Genomic DNA, 18,445 nt, shown 5'->3' on the forward strand with positions numbered 1-18,445 from the left:
TGTCAGAGAGCCATTAACAATATCTGATGATAGCAGACAGCTTGTGAGAAACCAACGCTGTGGTCTTCTCTCTCTTTCACTCTGTCCATGTGTCATCTTTCTCTCCAGTTGGATGTTCCTTCTTAACCCTTTAGCAGGCCTGCCAGTCATTTGGTAGAGCACATTTTCTGTAAACACAACCTGTGAGCCGATGATAAGATGCTCATTTTTTTGTCTTATCTGTCAGTTTATTCAAAAATATATAGGAAATGCAATGCAGTGACTTGAAATCACATTTTTTTTTAGGTTTTAAAATGCTACAAAATAATTACATTTGGAAATAAAATTGCAATCTTTTTAAAATGTTTTGGAAGATGTTTACATTGTTACAACAATTTATTTCAAATGCTCTTCTTTTAAACTTTCATAGAAGCAAAGAAGGATTATCACGGTTTTCACAAAACTACTAAGCACCATTGTTTTCAACATTGATGAGAATAATGAGAACTGTTTCTTGAGCACCACATTAGCCTAGAACAATTTCTGAAGGGCGATGTAATACTACAAATTTGAGTAATGGCTCAAAATAAAACACAAAATAGTTCTTTTAAAGTATAATATTTCACAATATTACTGTTTAAGTGTATTTTTGATCAAATAAATGCATCCTTGGCAAGCATAAAAGACTTCTTTTAAAAATATTAAAAGTCTTACTGACTTTTGAATGGTAATGTATGAAATCAACGTGAATCATTTAATATGATTTATACATTACCTTTGAGGGAATAATACTTTAAGTGTCAATGCAGAACAATGAGAAGTTAACTTTTCTCATTAATAGGTAAATTAATAGGTCAGCCATTTGGTAAGTTTTGTAAAGAACTGCAAGACGAATAAGGGAATAAGGGACCATAATGTTCAAACAGAGCAAACACAGACAGACTGTTTGGAAATTAAGAAGCCTCATGCTACTGTGTGTCCTCGTTTCATCAAATAATGGGTGTACGATGTGCTTTCCAGGCTGTTACTCCAGGACTCTGAGGTGAGGTGAGGTGTAGAGTCAACTACAGTCATGTCTTGTAAGTAGACTTTCTGAACCCTGAATTTCTTTGGCAGGACTCTTCCTGTTGCTGCACTGTATTTGGTCAGCAAACGTGTACACCACCTGTGCTCCTGTGCTCAGTGTGCTTGGTTTGATATGCAGTATTGTTGTAATGTCATTCATCACTATAACATGTGGCTTAAGTTTCTAAATGTGTTTGCCACTGTATATTCTGTCACATGCACAAACTGTAAATTAATTTTTTAAAAAAGGCTTTAAATGTTACAGAGTTTCAGTAATTTGGTGAGTCACTTAGTCAAGTTGTTCGTTTTGTGGTGTGTGTGTGTGTGCGTCCTACACTCTCAGGAGTGTGGGACAGAAGTGTGGTTTCTGTCTCAGTAATTACTTGGCTTTTCCATGCCAGCATGCCTGGAGACACACCAACACATTCCTACCCTCTCTCTCTTTCTCTCTCTCTTTAGCTCCTTTGTTAAAAAATATATGAACTTCTCTCTTTTCTTTTTTTTGCTGAACACTTCTCAGCTTTCATACTTTGTTAAATGTTTTACCATCGCCGTCCTCTTTACTGTCACACCTCTGTTTATTTTTCACTTCAAATTCTTCAGCCCAAATGTGTGTGTGTGTTAAGAGGAGGGCCTAAAACCATCAATTCCTTGATTTCACATCAATGAATCTTTGAACATGTTCCACACCAATACCATCATTGTTATCGTATAAAGCTAACGAATATAGATTAACCCTAACCCTACCCTAAAGGAAAGCTTTCCATCTTAGATGTCGCTGGAGGGAGGTTTTGTCAGGTTTAGCAATCTTCTGGGGACAATTTTGTCCCCAAACTATAGCTTTGTAATCCCCCCACAAACACACACAGGGCTCCTGTTCCTCATTAGGCAGAAGGCTCTTTCATGGTCAGATCCAATAAAACTTGAATGCGTCTGTCTGGAGCAAACATGGGCAGAGAAGCTTATTTGTGTAATTATTGCAGCACAACCCCGTAGCAGATCTTCCGCCACCTGCCACGACAACCACTCCAGCTCTACAGGGGCTCGACCACATTACCCCACGTCAGCAAGCCCACGTCACCCTTCTCAGAGGGAACTTCAAATATTATTATAAAATGGTTTAAAATTGGGCTTGAATCTTTCTGTTTCACGGAAGGTTCTTTGTGGCGAAATAAGGTTCTTCACATTATTAAAACGTAGGAAAGAGATGGTTTTTTAAAGAATGAATGGTTCTTTATTGAACCAAAAATGGTTCTTCTACACTCAAAAAAGTCAACTAGGCACTTGTTTGATTTGCAAAATACAAATATGTCTGATTAATAAGAATATAGCGAGATTACATCTGTTAAATGATTAATTCTTGTTATTTGTAACTAAATTAGGAAACAATCAAATGAATTATGCCGCGTTCCAAGCAACCCGTAACCCATGTTTTTCCAACCTTATACCCGTGAAAGTGCACTGGAACGGCAGTCAAACCCGTGACTTCCCACCTGTGAACTCAAACTAGATCGATGTACTCCCAGTTCCTAGCTCTGACGTCACATAGCCTGTTTGCATGTTTCTGGGTTTTTTTTTTTGTTTTTTTGTAGATTACTGAATTTTTGGTAATGTCTTGCTTCTTGGTGCTGTCATCTAAAACAAATCTAATTGAAACAACAAGATGGATAAACTACCAAAACCATACATGAACAAGACATTAACTAGTTGATGTAACAAGGCAGAATTTTGTTCAATTGAAGTGCTTTACTGACATTGAGTGACTAAGAATAAATTTGATTAGACTAACACAATACAGACATTTTAATTCAATTAGTTGCAAAGAAGTTACATTGACATATCTCAATCATGTTTAATCTACAAATATACTGTATATTGTGTTCATATAACATATTCAAAGCAGTCCAAGTTTACTTAATTTGAATAGGTGCATAATGGGTGCTACGATTAAATCACATTCATTCAACAAATTTTTTTTTTGAGTGTATGGCTTGCTGTGAAGAACCTTTTAAGCACCTTTAATTTTAAGAGTCTGATAACTGTAGATGATTCATATTTAGAGACTTTTTTTTTGTCTTTGTTTTTTGTCAGGGTGACTGTCTTTTTTGTTACATCACAGACATGTCATATTATGATGACCAGTCAGCTGAGTGGGCATGGATGAGTCAGCCCTCTCCAAAAGGCTTTGATCATATGACCGGACAGACCTGAATACAGGTCCAAAACCAAACTGCATTCAGTGGCTTTTCAGCTTCCTGAAGACCTGACTCACCGAGACCAAGCTGAACAAACATAAATGCCACTAGGCAACCTCATTCACCGTGAGACCAGTGCATGGGTCAAGACCAGCAAATCTGATGGACCTTTGGTAATAACTGCACCATGAAATTCAGCTGGGTTTAGTTGAGTTCTGACTCTGTGGGAGAGGATATGCCACCACTGCTGCTATTCTTGTGTAGATGAGATGAATTTGTTCCCTTCATTCTCTGAAATGGCATCTCTCTCTCTCTCTCTCTCTCTCTCTCTCTCTCTCTCTCTCTCTCTCTCTCTCTCTCGCTCGACAGAATACTGTGTTCATGCACAGGCTGCCATATAAACCTGCATCAAGGCGTTTGCTTTGTTTGATTCGAGATTGTTATATAATGAGTGAATTGAGCCTGAATTTGAGAAGCTACATTTGTTTAGCTATTATGAAACTCTAATATTCAGATCTCAGCTGACAGATACTTTTACATTTTCTTTGATTTTGTAGCTAATAAAGATCTGAATTTAACTGCTTATCAATGTTTTTTTTGTAGCATTTAATGTACATTTACAGTGTATATGCCATTTGCATTTTGAGTTTGATAAAATGTATAAGTATATTTCAACTAAAATTCTTCATGTTTTTTATATAGTTTCAAATCAATTCAAAAGACTAGTTTGCTCCTGAATAACTGTTTTAATAGAGTATGATGCATTGACAATATTCAGGATTTTTGCAATAAATGTTTCGTTTTTGTAGTCTGAAATTACAGTTTTGGGCATATAAGGTAATTATATGAATATATATATATATATATATATATATATATATATATATGCACTGTATATATATATATATATATATATATATATATATACACTGTATATATATATATATATATGTATAACACCCCCAATTTCTAAACATAATTAAAATTTTCCATTTGTTGTCTGAGCAAACAGATTTGATGTTATCACTTGCAAAATGAAAGTGCGTACTGTAAACCCAAATGATTTAAAAACCAAATCAGATTTGTGGCATTGTAAATAAAGTCAGAATCGACATTATCATTATCTTAACTACTAGAGGACAGAAAGGGCAAATCATGTAACTAACTGTGAAACAGTTTTAATGGCCACACCCCGCTATTCACTCACACAAATGTCCCTGGAGCATTCAGTTGTTATGTAAGTATGTATTTATTTCTTACCCATGTAAGTGTGCCACTGTTTATCACTAATCTGTTCATATTCGCTCTCCTTTATTCTCTTTTCAGCAGTACATTTCCTGGATTATCTTTGTAATATACCGCTGACTCTTGTTTGTGGCCCAGGGGCCGGTATTTTCTCTCAGTGTGAGGAGTGTTTCCTGTCATATTTGTCAAACTGCAGGCCGCAGACACAGCTCAGAAAATGCTGTGGCTGTCAAGGGGTAACTACGGGTGTGTGTATTGTCGCAGGCGAGCTGCAGCCTGTTCAAAAATTTACTGCATCTTTGAAGCGTGTCAAGATCTGGCCTGTCCGCAGAGGGGTTGACGGTCTGGGACTGCAATAAATATGGCAGAGTATTACATGTAACATGAAATAGAGAGACAGGGACCTTACCCTGTTATTTCCCTCACAAATAATTCAATATAATCTTCCAGCTCTCTTATTGAGAGATGTTTTGTGGGCAGTAGAAAAAAAATTGCTGTGTTCCACAATTCAGTGTGCACTGACTTACAGGCCTAATAATCTTTCCCACACTATCCTGTCAAATGTCTTTTCTGAAAGCATGTATGTTTTGTGAACGGGCGATGAAATTCCGTGAAAAGGGCAGACTGCTTTATGGCAGCAACAAATGCATATAATTGTGCCAGTGATTTACAACAGTGAAATCACTTAACTGTAGAAGGCTCCACATCACAAAGAATACACAAAACTACATGCAGTTGCTTTAAGTAAGCAATTTTCCATATTGTTCTCGATCAGCAGGAACGGGCCCGAGGAACCAGGGGGTCCTATCTGTTATTGGCGAAACATATTTGCAGTGTTAAACAATGAAGCCAATCATAGACATATCTGTTGATTTCTTGAACGCAATGTGTTTAAGTTAGAATCCACTCAATTTTTGACAAGTGCTGAGTTCTGCAAGCTCAGAAATCCTCTCATTATGACAAAGTGTAGATACGATGTAAGAGATTCATTGCAGTGTAGAGAGCTTATTAACGGAACGTTGTGAGATCGCAATGAACGGAAGTGAGTAACAGCTTTTAGTGATTACTCCTAGGTATAAATGCTCAAATGAGATGGCTGGAAATTTTCACTTAATATATTACATTTTCGATTTGTTTCTCGGCAAACCCTATTATAAGCCTTCAGAACATTTGAAATATGGAAGGAGTTGCATAGGATAATTTTATGTTTGTAAAAAGAGTGAAAAAGTATACAATTTATTAAATGGACAAGTGCAAGCTTTTTTATATCCATCTTCTTTTGTGATCTGAAAAAAAAGGTAGCTTAATATGGCTTTAAAACAGCATCAGGTTGACTAATTACTGGTTGTGAAGGGGTAAATAAACTATAAAACTATGAGAGCGAGTGAGCGACCAAAATAAGGGTTAGGTGTAAAAGTGCATTGTGTTGGGGCCCCATACCTGGAATTTGCTTAGGACCCCCATATCACTAAGTCCGCCCCTGTTGATCCAATAGTTAGAATCTTTACAACTGGACATGACTGTAAAATGTTAAAATCTGTCTTTATCCGATATGCATCAGAAAAGATGAACATTTAAGCTACTCTACTGATGCTGTGAGGTCACAAGTTTTTGACTGTTTCTGAATGACGTTGAAATAAATTAATCCCAAAACACATTAAATCCTCTTTACACCTTCTGTTTCAAATGGATGTTAATATCTGGTGTAAGCCGGGCCGGGATGCACTCCTTAATTTAAAAAATAGTCCAATATATTTCACAATACTGGTATTCCTTTCCAACATAACTCTAGTTTTTATGTCATGTTGGAATCCTTTAAGACGATTCTCTTTAGGATTGTTTAGGATTGGTTCCAAACTGTGATTCCAAACTGAATCCTATAAAGTTCTTACTGTATCCCCTTAGGACTAGACCCAAATCCAGCATAAAGACATGTCAAAGTCAGCTCAAACCCAGAGTTTCACTAAATTACATAAGGAATCTCAGAGATCCTTATCCTGTCATCCAGGAGATCCTGTGGGGAAATGGAATCCCGTCTTGATTGGCCAGCGGGCTGATTTGATGTAACATCCTGTGTGGGATCTCGGCGGCAGCGGCAGACGAACCCGATGCCCTGCAGATGGTGCCTTCGCTCGCTCGCGCGCCCGCCCCGTTCCGCCTAGCACTCGACCGAACGCGAGCGCACTGACGCGTCTCCGAAGTGTGCGCTCCCGTGAGCTCATGTCATTCCTCCCACTCCGCTCCGTCATCTCTCACACAGGACCGCGCTCTCCGTTTTAATTCAGGCTGTTGCCACTGAATAAGACACTGCGCGTGGGAGCGAACCGGTGCGCTTTTGGAAACGGGAGGCTTCGCTGTGGACGCGTTTATCCGCTGCTCTTCACCTTTGGATTTGATTCGCACATCACGCTTCTTTCTTCTGTCCAGAATGGGTTTTGTCGTGCTGGTGTTTCTGTGCGCTCTCACCGGGCTGGTGTTCGGGGACAGTAAACCCAAGACATGCTCGGACATCAGGCACTTCTACATCAACAAGGGGTTCAATCTGAACGGAGTCCCGCAAACAGCAATATCCGGTAGGTGAACCGTTCAAGCCTTCATTTCAGCGTGAATGACAGTTGTGATGAAGACACTGGAGAGTCTACAAAGAAAAACTTAAATGCATGCAGTTACTGCGCGATTCAAAAGCATTATCATCTTATGTTATCAGCAGGCAAGACAAATTTCATACACAACACAATGCTATAGTATTTCAAAGTGTAGAAATACAGATAAGTATTTCAATATTGAATGCATAATCATAATTTAACCCATTAACAGAAGTAAAGTTTAGAAAATAATTCCTACTGGTTGTCAAATGTTATAAGTTATTGGTAAGTTATATACACAGTGTGTGTGTATATATATCAGTGGTCTTTAATGTTGATTTCAACAGTTCTAAATTAAATAAATATTTATAAATACATATTCTTTATGAATTATGTACAGTTATGTTATGTGATTTATATATATATATATATATATATATGTATATAATGTCACATATATATGTATATAATGTCACATATGTTTTCGAAGGCTTTGACTCTGATAAATATAATCATCTGATAACATAAATGAATATTATTATTATTATTATTATTATTATTTATATAAATTTTTAATATGATATGGAATGTCATTTTTTTTTATTTAAGTGAATTATAAAGGAATCTTGCCTAAAACTCTGGCATTTTTATACCTCTTCTTCTCTTTGAAGAGCATCTTATGCATGAGACCTGTTCGTTCATCTCACTGTCTGTCACAGACCAATGTCCTGCACATATGTGACACTCCCACAGGTCTTTGGACGTCATAATAATTTTCCATGACCCAGGATTCCATAACAGTTTTCCAGACAGTTTCTTCTGCTGTCAGCCGGTTTGAATGTGTGGCATAGTTACAGAGATTTACTGGTGATTATGAGCTTCCTGCAGTCTCTGATGGTGTGTGTGTGTGTGTGTGTGTCAGGGTGGAGTGTCATTCACAGTTGTCCCATGAAAGTAGAGTTTTCACTTTTGATTTTTGAGTTGAAGAGCTGAAAGATCAGTGGGTGTGCTGTGTGGTAGAGCTAGTGATTTCACACGCACAGAAGACCTTGATTTCTCTTTGTTTCATTGAATTTTTCTATGACCCTATTGCTCTACTGTGCTGCAGCCTGAATGTATTTTTACTCATCATCCTTTTGCGTATGACGCACGAGCTGATCCCAGTCTGTATTCCCTAATGATCTGAAAGTGTCCTCCATTTAGAAGATTAATAGAGGTGAAAATAAGATGTTAGCTGCCGTACATTAATGTGATGGAGTTATTATCCTCATAAACATATACAACATGTCCAGACGCATTCAATCAGTGATGCATCATTGTGATCAGGCATGTTAACACTGCTGTGTTTAGACAGCATGTTCTAACGTGTCTAAGGGATGACGATCAAGCCCCTATCCCTAACTTCTCGTCCATATGGAGACAATGAGATTTAATTGAAAGTAATTGTTTCAGAGTCAAGAGTTTCCCCTAGGAAATGTTCTGCAATTATACTGCAGAGATCTTTCTTGGGTTCTCCACTCAAGAGCTGACATACTTGTCCTCCCATGCGTAAAACTGCGGGAATCTGATTTTGGTTTTTGTGAATATTAAAGTTGCATGACTGTTGTCAGCTGTCTGGACGGGAAATCTGGACACAAACTCAGATCTTCTTTAGCGGTTTCTGTGACATTAATGGAGCCACCCATTTTTTCCGAATCTTCTCGCTCTTTTTCCACTCTTTTCTCTCCTGCTGCTAGTTGATGATCAGCATTAACCTTAGATGGATGAATTTCATTGGGGATGTGGCTTTAATTTTTGATGGGAAAAGTCTTAAAAGCTTCGTTTGAATTTCTAAGGCTGGATTTGAACATTCAGCTGGATTGTATATCATCTTTCGCTCTGACTCATCTGAGATGAACATGACACCAACCCTGTGAGGGAAATGTTTTGGCCTTTGGTTGTATTTGTGAGTGTGTGTGTTTATGTTTATCATGTTTTATCAAGTAGAACATTGCAAAGCTCATCTAAAAGCAGCTGTCTTCTATCAGGCTCCATGCGTTCTGTTTTACTTATAACTGAGTAATCATATTCCCCTGGTGATTTGGAGAGGGGATCCCACCTCGGTGAACTGTGGCACACCCTGCTAATGGCCCGAACAAGCTGAGCAACCCACACCAGAGCCTGAGGTTACAACAATACACAAAGATAATCTCTTCTTGACCTTATTTCAAGAATGATTCAGTGACAGATCAGGTCAAGATGGCTCCTGTCAGTTCTTATCAGGCTCATATCTAGAATCATTTTAGGAAAGCAAGCCAAGTTCATCTCACCTTTGTCTCAGTGTATTTCTTATCTTCCTTTTTCTCACTCTTCTTGTGTAGCAGATGTAGTGACACCCAATTTAAAGACTGTCATCTTGTAGAATCTTTCAAACTGTTTCGATGAAACAGAAAACAGTTAAGAAGCATTATTGTCCAGTATGCTCCAATAATATATCACATTAATTATACTTATCAGATCAGATTAGAGGCCAGTCACTATATGTATAACAAATTGTCAATCCTTAATATATGGATTTTGTTATTATTATTATTATTGTTATTATTTTAAAGCAACTGGGGTTAGAGACGTGGCATTGTAGTCACTGCAGTTAGCATATTGAGTCATTGTCCTCATGTGGCATACCTGGGTTTGAGTCCAGCCATGCAAAATGGCTTTAATTAATTATTTATTATAAATTAGTCATATTAAGCATGGAAATATATTTATATGTACATTTTGTATATAAATATAAATGATTTAATTAAAAAAAAATCAATGTAGCGAGCCTTGTATTATTATTATTTATTTTCATAATTTATGATTTTGTATGAAAAAAAAAAATTTTAGTTATTTACCAACTCAATAATAAAATTTGAATAAAACACGACTGCAACCTGTAGCATCTGAAACTACATTGAACCTACATTGAACCTGATGACAACGTGTAGCGCCCCCTAGCTGTGACTGTAGAGTATGCAGTGGTAATAAAGCCCTGTCATTAGTCATGTTTTAAGTCATGGACACAGGCGAGCATGAAAGCACTAATGAGGTCCCCGAGCCGTGGCGTCCCATTGGATGACGGCCGCTGGTGCATCTGCTGGAGGCAAATAACGGTTGCTCGAAGTGAAATGGTCCATAGTAACATCATAGACTGCAGAACTTCTTTATGCATTAATATTTCAATATTTAAGTAGCACATTTGCTATAGGGCATAATTCATATTATTCATTCTGTGCACTTGTGTGTGTGTGCATGCTGAATGCTTTGCATTTTGTATTGATTTGTTGTAAGTGTGTATTGATTTGCATGCATTGATTTTAAATATTTGTTGGGGTCACACAACATGCTTTCACAATAGATTTGTGTGTTTATCTTCCAATCCATAGCAGGATGAATTGAGGATGGGGTATTCCTATGCACACACACATAGACACAGAGTGAAGTGTTTATAGTGCTGATGCAGTAGATGTTGAAGGCATTAAGCTGTAATCTGCCCTCTGGAGCCTGAAGCTCACCACATAGTGTTTGATGTCATGCAGAGCTGAGGAACCGTTCGGCACACTGCAGCAGTGAAGGGAAAAAAAGATCCAGGGAAGAGAAGAGAAAAGAGGGAAGAGAAAACTGATATTGAGATTCTCATTCCAATCTGCTGCTTTTCTGTCCCTTTAAACAAGAAAAACAGATGGTTGGACTTTAGAAGTACTAGTGTTTAATTAAAATATCTCTTGATGTGTTGTTTCCTCATTGATGTTGAAAAGATTCTTATGGCTTATAAGCATATGTTGTGCTTTGGATGGTGGTGTGCTCAATAAATCACCCCAAAATTGAAAATTGACATCATTTACTTAACTCATGTTGTTTCAAACTTGCATAACTTACTTTTGGTCGCTTTTTTAAATGCAGTTACAATTAAGGAAATAGTTGAATGTACTCACTATTTTAACGATAAGGTAGAACAAAGGTGGGAACAAAACAGAACTTTTTGGAATAAACAATACTTTTAACTAACTTAACCAGCAAAACTTGTTTAGGCTGCTAAGGTTTGCTTGGGATCTATCTTTAACCAGACTGAACCAGCTTGAACTTGTGTGGACCAAATACACTGGTCTTTTTTTTAGCAGGGCTGATCACTTATCAGAGATTTGTCCTGAGTTTTGTAATTGTCTTGTTTTAGGTGGATGCTTTTTTTTTTTTGTAATTGGTAAAACATTAAACTGTGTGTCTATACAAGACCTTGGCCTCTCTCCCGGGATGTGATCCGCAGCTGAATATGATACTTATGAAATCAGATAATGCCAGCAGAGTGCTGTGATGTAAATCTGCAATCCGGAGCGAGACCTATTGAATTATCTAGCCACTAAATATGACAAATAACTGACTCAGATTGTAATACATGCAGTGTAATGTAGTTCTCAGCCTTCCTGTGAGTGAAAAAACTCATGCCCTCCCAGAGGAGAGCGAAAGAGAGATGTGATGGACCAAGGTGACCTTTAGACGAAGACGTTTTAGATGGATTTGCTATTGTGTGTCATCCTTTGAAGGAAGAGAGAGAGAGACAGAAAGAAAGAGACAGAAGTCACATTCCCCCATAGCTGCTACCTGTTCATATACAGTACATGCCATAACCTGATATATCCAAGGTCCAAAATGAGCTTTTATTTACCATAACTGTTAAAGCCAAGTGAATTTAGAGCATTTTTATTTATGTAACATACTTTTTTGTTGTTGACTTTAACATGTTTCTTTTATTTTAGACACCTGTGCTTTGTAGCACTTGAATGTTTTGACAGTTTGTTTCATTCCAGTGAAGTTAAATTTACCCTGACTCTGGGAAAAAGAGTCACGCTGTTTTTTTTCTGGAAAACAGTTTAATCTTTATAATCCTAAACACATTTCCAACTAGCCATGATGATTCATTGTAAGGTTTTGCAAGTATACACATACTGGTTCAGAACAGGGGTTTGGCTGCTTAGCTTAGCTTGGTTAGATTGGTAGATTCTGTAACTTCACGATCGAGAATGTAGGACATTATATGCACTAGAATCAGAAGGAAGTACAGCGAGAGGGATTTGGAAGAGCGATGTAGTCTCAAATGTGGAACTCAGTAGGGCTTCCTGTTAAAGCTGGGCCGAACGGCGAGCTTGCAGTGCTATTACAGGGTAGTGGGAGGGGAGACCATGTTTGGTTTGGCTGGACTCGGAGCAGCTGTAAGGAGGTGTGGGAAAATGAGAGAGATTTCACCCCATTCATCATGGGAGCATCTGACGTAATAATGATCGCTAATAGCGCTTATGAGAAACATTCAGCCTTGTACAGCAACCTCATACATAAGCATCAGAGCTGTGGAAAACCTGCAGAAAAATGGTAATTCTTTCATCATTTATTCAGCCTCATATTGTTACAAACCTGTATGACTGGCACATACTCTTATTTATTTATTTAGTAAAATCTACATACACTTAAATGTATTACAATGAATTCTGTTATTCTTTCTGTCTTTCATGCAAACATTTAAATGTATTAAAACAAGTATTGACATTTATTTATTTATTAAAATCTGCAAACATTTAAATGTATTAAAACAAGTACTGACATTTATTTATTTATTTGTATAAACATTTAAATGTAGTAAAACAAACACTGTCACTAATTTTTGCGTTAAAATCTGCATATATTTAAATATTGTGCAACAAATACTACCATTTATTTATTTATTTAAATCTGCAAACATTTAAATGTTGTAAAACAAATACTGTTATTTTTTTTATTACAGTCTGCATAAATATAATGCAACAAACACTACCATTTATTTATTTAAAATCTGCACACATTTAAATGTAGTACACTAGAAAGGTTGGTTGCATTGCATGTCATTTAAATTATCTTTTCAGGGCAGTTCTTGACCAGAAAAAGCTGCAAGGTTGGTCAGACTTTGTTGTATGTCAAAAGTCTTGTTACACAACATTGTGTGGGTTGGTTTTCATTATCAATCTGTGGAAGGAACCGATGAAATAATGTGCATTTGTTGAAACCAACTTTGACAAATTGGTTATTTAACCCAGAAAACAAAATGCTATGCAGTTCGCAATTTCGTAATGCTGGAGTTGTGTCGTTTCCTTCTCCTTTGGCTGAAATATTAATTTATTATGACTCTAATGAGAATTTCCATTGTGTCTCAGAAGATGAAGAGTTTTTGAACAAACAGTGTGCTAATTGCGGCCTCTGTCCTCCCTGAGGCAAACGGGGGTTAAGTACCGCGTTGACAGCTACAGTGGAGATGGAGTGGGCTTTTCAGAACTAGTTCATGGGTCAGAGTTACTTGGGAATGAACCTTCAATCTTTGTGTTGGGAGTGTAGATATTTAACCGTTAAGTTACCAACACCCTTGGGTACTTCATGTTCTTGCATAACCTTCTGGTCTTTTACGTTGACCCATGCACAAACAAATCTAAGATTAAAAAAAGATAAGGTAATCAAGAAGCTTTACTTAAAACGTCTCTCAAGTAGCAATGCGAGCAGCATCATTCTGCAAACACAACATCAGCACAGATACAATACTAAAGCAGGACAGAGGCTGTCATCATGTTCATTTGTAGTTTCCATACCGAGCAGGGAATTTCATCACAAACGTAATGTTCAAATGCCGTCAATTTCCTTGCATCGTCTTTTAGAGACAGGCCCTCGAGATGGGGAGCGAGATATATTTTGTTCTCTGTGAGTTGGATGAGATTGATGTATTTTTAGATGTGCTAAAAGCTCAAGGCGATCCATTTATCTCTCTCATTCTCTGGAGAAACAGCTTACATTAAGATAACAGCACAAAAAGACGTATAAACTGTCATCTCACGCAGCACACTGTGTGTAATTAGAGACAAACTGGAAATTCTCTCTTGTTTTCTTGTTTGCTATTTTTATTCCTCTCTTTCTCTATTTCTGTTCCTCTGAGCCAAAGTTATTCATAAATAATAAAGATAATCCAGCTTTGTTTTGCTGTAGACAGTTCATGCTCATTTAATTTGTGTGTGTGTGTGTGTGTGTGTGTGTGTGTGTGTGTGTGTCACAGGCCACAAAGTATTTGGACACTTAAGTCACACTTTAAATGCATGAATGCCTTTGCATAATAAAACAAAGCATCACACCAAATGGCATTCATTTTAAAGAAAGATGGTAGAGGTCACTTTTCAACCAAAACCTTCACACAAACAAGTTAAAAGAACAAATCTAAATAAAGACAAATAGACACTTTCTGGTTCTCAAATTTAAGTGGAACATGTTCATGCTGGTTGTTATGATGAACTAAATTTTGCTTGTGTCCTCTGTTTCCACTGCTCTGTCTCTTTAAATCCCATGTTCAGTGAAATGACCCTGCTGGAGGGTGACAGCCTACTGTTTCTGAGTCTGAACTTTCTCAAGCTCTCTTTCCATCTCTGCATGCTGATTTATATCAAATGTATGTTTCCAGTGTGATGTCAGAATGAAGTGGTTTCCAGTGGAGATCTATGATTTTTGAATGAGATAGGGCAGCATGTTATCTGAGTGGACAAGGGGTTTTGTTAAGTGTTCTGGGGTGTACCACGGGCAGCTTTCCTACTAAGACACATTTTGCTTGCTTGTGTGTGTGTGTTTGCTCATGATTATATATCAGACAGAATTACATGGTCTAGAATTATTGGTATTTATCTATCTATCTGTCTGTCTGTCTGTCTGTCTATTAAAATTAGTTAGATTTAATTGTACAACAACAAATACTAAAATGTATTTATATGTTTGTTTATTTTTGAATGAAATCAGCATGCAGTTAAATGTAATGCAATAAATACTGTTTTCTGACTTTTAACTCACAGTTCTAACAATTCTGGCTTTGTTTGAGTTTACGTCCTGTAATTTCCCTCTGAATTCTGAATATCTTGCAATTCTGTTTATGTTTCCACCACAGATAAAAAAATAATAATAAAGGCAATTGTGCCTTCTCACAATTCTTAATTTTTCTTGCAGTTGCAAGTTTATATCATTAAAATTAGCATTCATTTTATTCTTCATTGTACAAAAAAATACTACTATTTATTTGTTTGTTTATTTTTTTATAAAACCAGCATACAGCAAATACTTTTGGAATTCCGTTTTCTGCCACGGAATTAAAAAATAAAAAGGGAACTTTTTATCTCACAATTCTGACTTTGTTTCTTGCAATTCCGACTTTTTTTCTCGCAATTCCAAGTAGTGCTGTTGAATAATTCATCAAGATTAATTGCATACAAAATAAAAGTTTTTGTTTATATAAATATGTGTATGTACTGTGTATTTTTTTTTCTATATATAAGTACACAAACACATACAATATATATTTTGAAAATATTTACATGGATTTACATTTATAAATTTGTATTCATATAATTTATATGTAAATATATTTCATATATAAACCAAACATATTTTTCTTAAATATATACATGCATGTGTGTGTATTTATATATACATAATAAATATACACAGTACACACACGTACTGTGTAAAAAAAACTTTTATTTTGGATGCAATTAATCGCGATTAATCGTCTGACAGCACTAATTCTTATGGAGCCCTGCACATGCCATGCAAGAAAAAATTAATTGTGTACTAAAATCCCTCGGTGTACTAAAACATGCGCACGATTACTATTTTGTACCCTCGATTTGCTAAATCATGCACACAATTTACTAATTTGTTCTCTCGATTTATAAATCATATGCACAATTTAGCAAATCGAGGGAATGAATTTGTAAATCGTGTGCACAATTTATAAATCGAGGGAACAAATTAATAAGTCGTGCGTACGATATAGCCCACTATTTCCATGAGCGGGCTCCATAAATTCTCGCAATTTCACAATACTGACTTTTTTTTCTCATAAATCTCCAGATGTGGATTTTGAAATATGGTTATTAATTGACAGATATTAGTTATTAACAGTAGCAGTTATAGCTGATCAGGTTGCGCTCAGTGTTTTATGGCAGATGTATGTGATCAGCATGAACTGAGCTGCTCTTAAATGAGTCCAGCACATAGAGGGAATCTGTCTCTTTGGCTGTGAAAGGAGGTGTTCTCCTCTGTGACCCAACCACATGGCATCACTCAACAAAATTGAATCGCAAATCCACACGGGAGGAAGGAGAGGAGGGAGATGGATGGGTCGGGAGAGAAAGACCGTAAGAAAGAGAGCAATGCTGACACATCAGTTTTACCAGTAGCTCTCCTCAAAGCCATTACAGTACATTACATCTCACCATGACACAAGTCCATCTCTTTGTTGCTTTCTATAGAAATACACAGCTGATTTACAATCTACTAGAAAACCTATTCCTGTTCTTTCAGCCTTTCCATTTTTTTATTTTTCCATCATTCAGGTTGAAAGCAGTTTAATAGACATTGGATAATGGAAGTAGAAATCAAATTCTAAATCAGCAAAAATAAATTAACTTTTAACAGTTACATATAAACCCCTCTAAATCCATCAGCATTAGAATAGACCAGCTGGGCCAGTAGAAACCAACTTGTTGACCAGATAAGACATGCATGAGACAAGAAAAATCTGTGTTAATATGAAGGAATTTTCCTTAATGAGATTTCACAGGTGTTTCATCTTTGAATTATGCTTTGCTTTGTGTTGCGTTTTAGGGTTAAAAGAAATGCCCATAAACATAATTTATAATGCCCTAACCAGAACCTTTTCTAAGTTTTTTTAAGATTTGTTTTCCTTACAATGTAGAACTGTTTTAAACCAAGTAGCTTAGCATCCAAATATATTATATTATGCATAAAATTTAGTATGTATGTGATACTCTCCAAAATGGCGCTATGGGTGACACGGAGGAGACAAATGAAGTTATTATTTATGTTTTCTTTGTGCACAAAAAGTATTCTCATAGTTTCTTAAAATTATGGTTGAACCACTGATGTCTTTGCTATGTTTCTGAGCCTTGACCATGGCAGGACCCTTGCTGTCTATGGGAGGGTCAGAGAGGTCTCGGAATTCATCAAAAATATCTTAATTTGTGTTCTGAACATGAACAAAGGTCTTACAGGTGTGGAACGACATGAGGGTGAGTAATTAATGACAGAATTTTCATTTTTGGGTGAACTATCCCTTACATTATAAGGGCATAATGTTTATTAATCAGACCAAATACAACTACAAAAAGCAATATGTAGCGAGCAGATAAGGCTCTGCCCTTTAAAGGGTGATGGGGCTAAAGCGTCCTGTGCTGCTCTTTCTCTTGTGTAAATGAGTCAGTCCAGCTGTTGGGAATCACAGTGATTAGCATTGTTACATAAGAAGAGTGATTTCTGACTGCTGTTGATTTTGTCTGACGTCAGGCATGACCTTCTTTGTTTACACGCTGGGAAAATAGAAAGGGAGTGATGATATACTTGCTCTTTCCAGCTCTGATATTGACCTTTTAGATGCAATTTTGCAAAATGGCCCCAAATCGTCTTTGATTGCTTAGTGTAACTTGTTCATAGATAGTTGCCATGATGAAGAATCTTCACATCCGATGTCACTTCTAATATAATATTTTTATTTTTATTTTTTATTTTAAGAATGTACATATACAGTATATTTTAATTGCATATGTGTGACTGCTAATATAATTTATTTTAAGAAATGTGTGCATTTTGTGTATATTAAATTGAAACTATTGTTATACACAGTACTGTATATGCCTACATGCACATACACTTCCTCTGAAACTGATCTTTATCTGATTTCTCTTTCTTAGTTATTGATATTCTGCGAGAATCAGTGTGTTGCTTTGAGATGAATAGATGTAGCTCTCACATGTCTGGCTGTGGATGAAGAGTGTGTGTATTGATATAAAAGTTGATGGTGGACACTATCTGGCTTTTCTAGGCTTTAGCTGAAGCAGCAGATGTGACCGCTATTGATCCTCTTCAGGGATCACCTAATCTGTACCTGGCTCTTTGAAGCCTGTGCTAACGTTACATTTGTGCTGTCATGTATGGTTTCTGGGATTACTTGGGAGCAGGAGCCCAGGACATTACACCTGTGTGTGTGTGCATGTGTGTGTTAGGGCTAGATTGGTCCAGAAGTGTCAGGTCTTTTACTCCATTGCATAAGGTCTGGTCCACATATCAGCTTATTATGTTAAAAGACCAACCAAAGTTCATTTTGTTTGTGTGCCATTTTGGGTCTGTATTATGTGCATCTGTATCTGATAGTCAGTAAACAGTCTGTGTTTGTGCTGTCTGAGGCTGAGATTAGGGCTAGATCATTGTGAGAGGTTGGGAAGTGTGTGTGTGTGTGATCATATCATGATCATTGTGTGTTCTGTTCTCCAGGTGCTTGGGCTGTTTAGT

The 18,445-nt window shown here is 36.8% G+C and overlaps 1 protein-coding gene across 1 annotated transcript in view; it reads left to right on the forward strand.

The window, feature by feature from the left end:
- Nucleotides 1-6,557: 6,557 nt before the first annotated feature.
- The window catches only part of gpc1b (glypican 1b), a 63,913-nt gene continuing 52,025 nt past the window's right edge, over nt 6,558-18,445 (forward strand). The window contains exon 1 of the mRNA XM_042718916.1: nt 6,558-7,057. Coding sequence (XP_042574850.1) covers nt 6,913-7,057 — 145 coding nt within the window. The 5' untranslated portion in view covers nt 6,558-6,912. The remainder of the gene's footprint in view (nt 7,058-18,445) is intronic.

This window comes from Cyprinus carpio, chromosome B2 (assembly GCF_018340385.1).
Source record: "Cyprinus carpio isolate SPL01 chromosome B2, ASM1834038v1, whole genome shotgun sequence".
Lineage (NCBI taxonomy): Eukaryota > Metazoa > Chordata > Actinopteri > Cypriniformes > Cyprinidae > Cyprinus > Cyprinus carpio.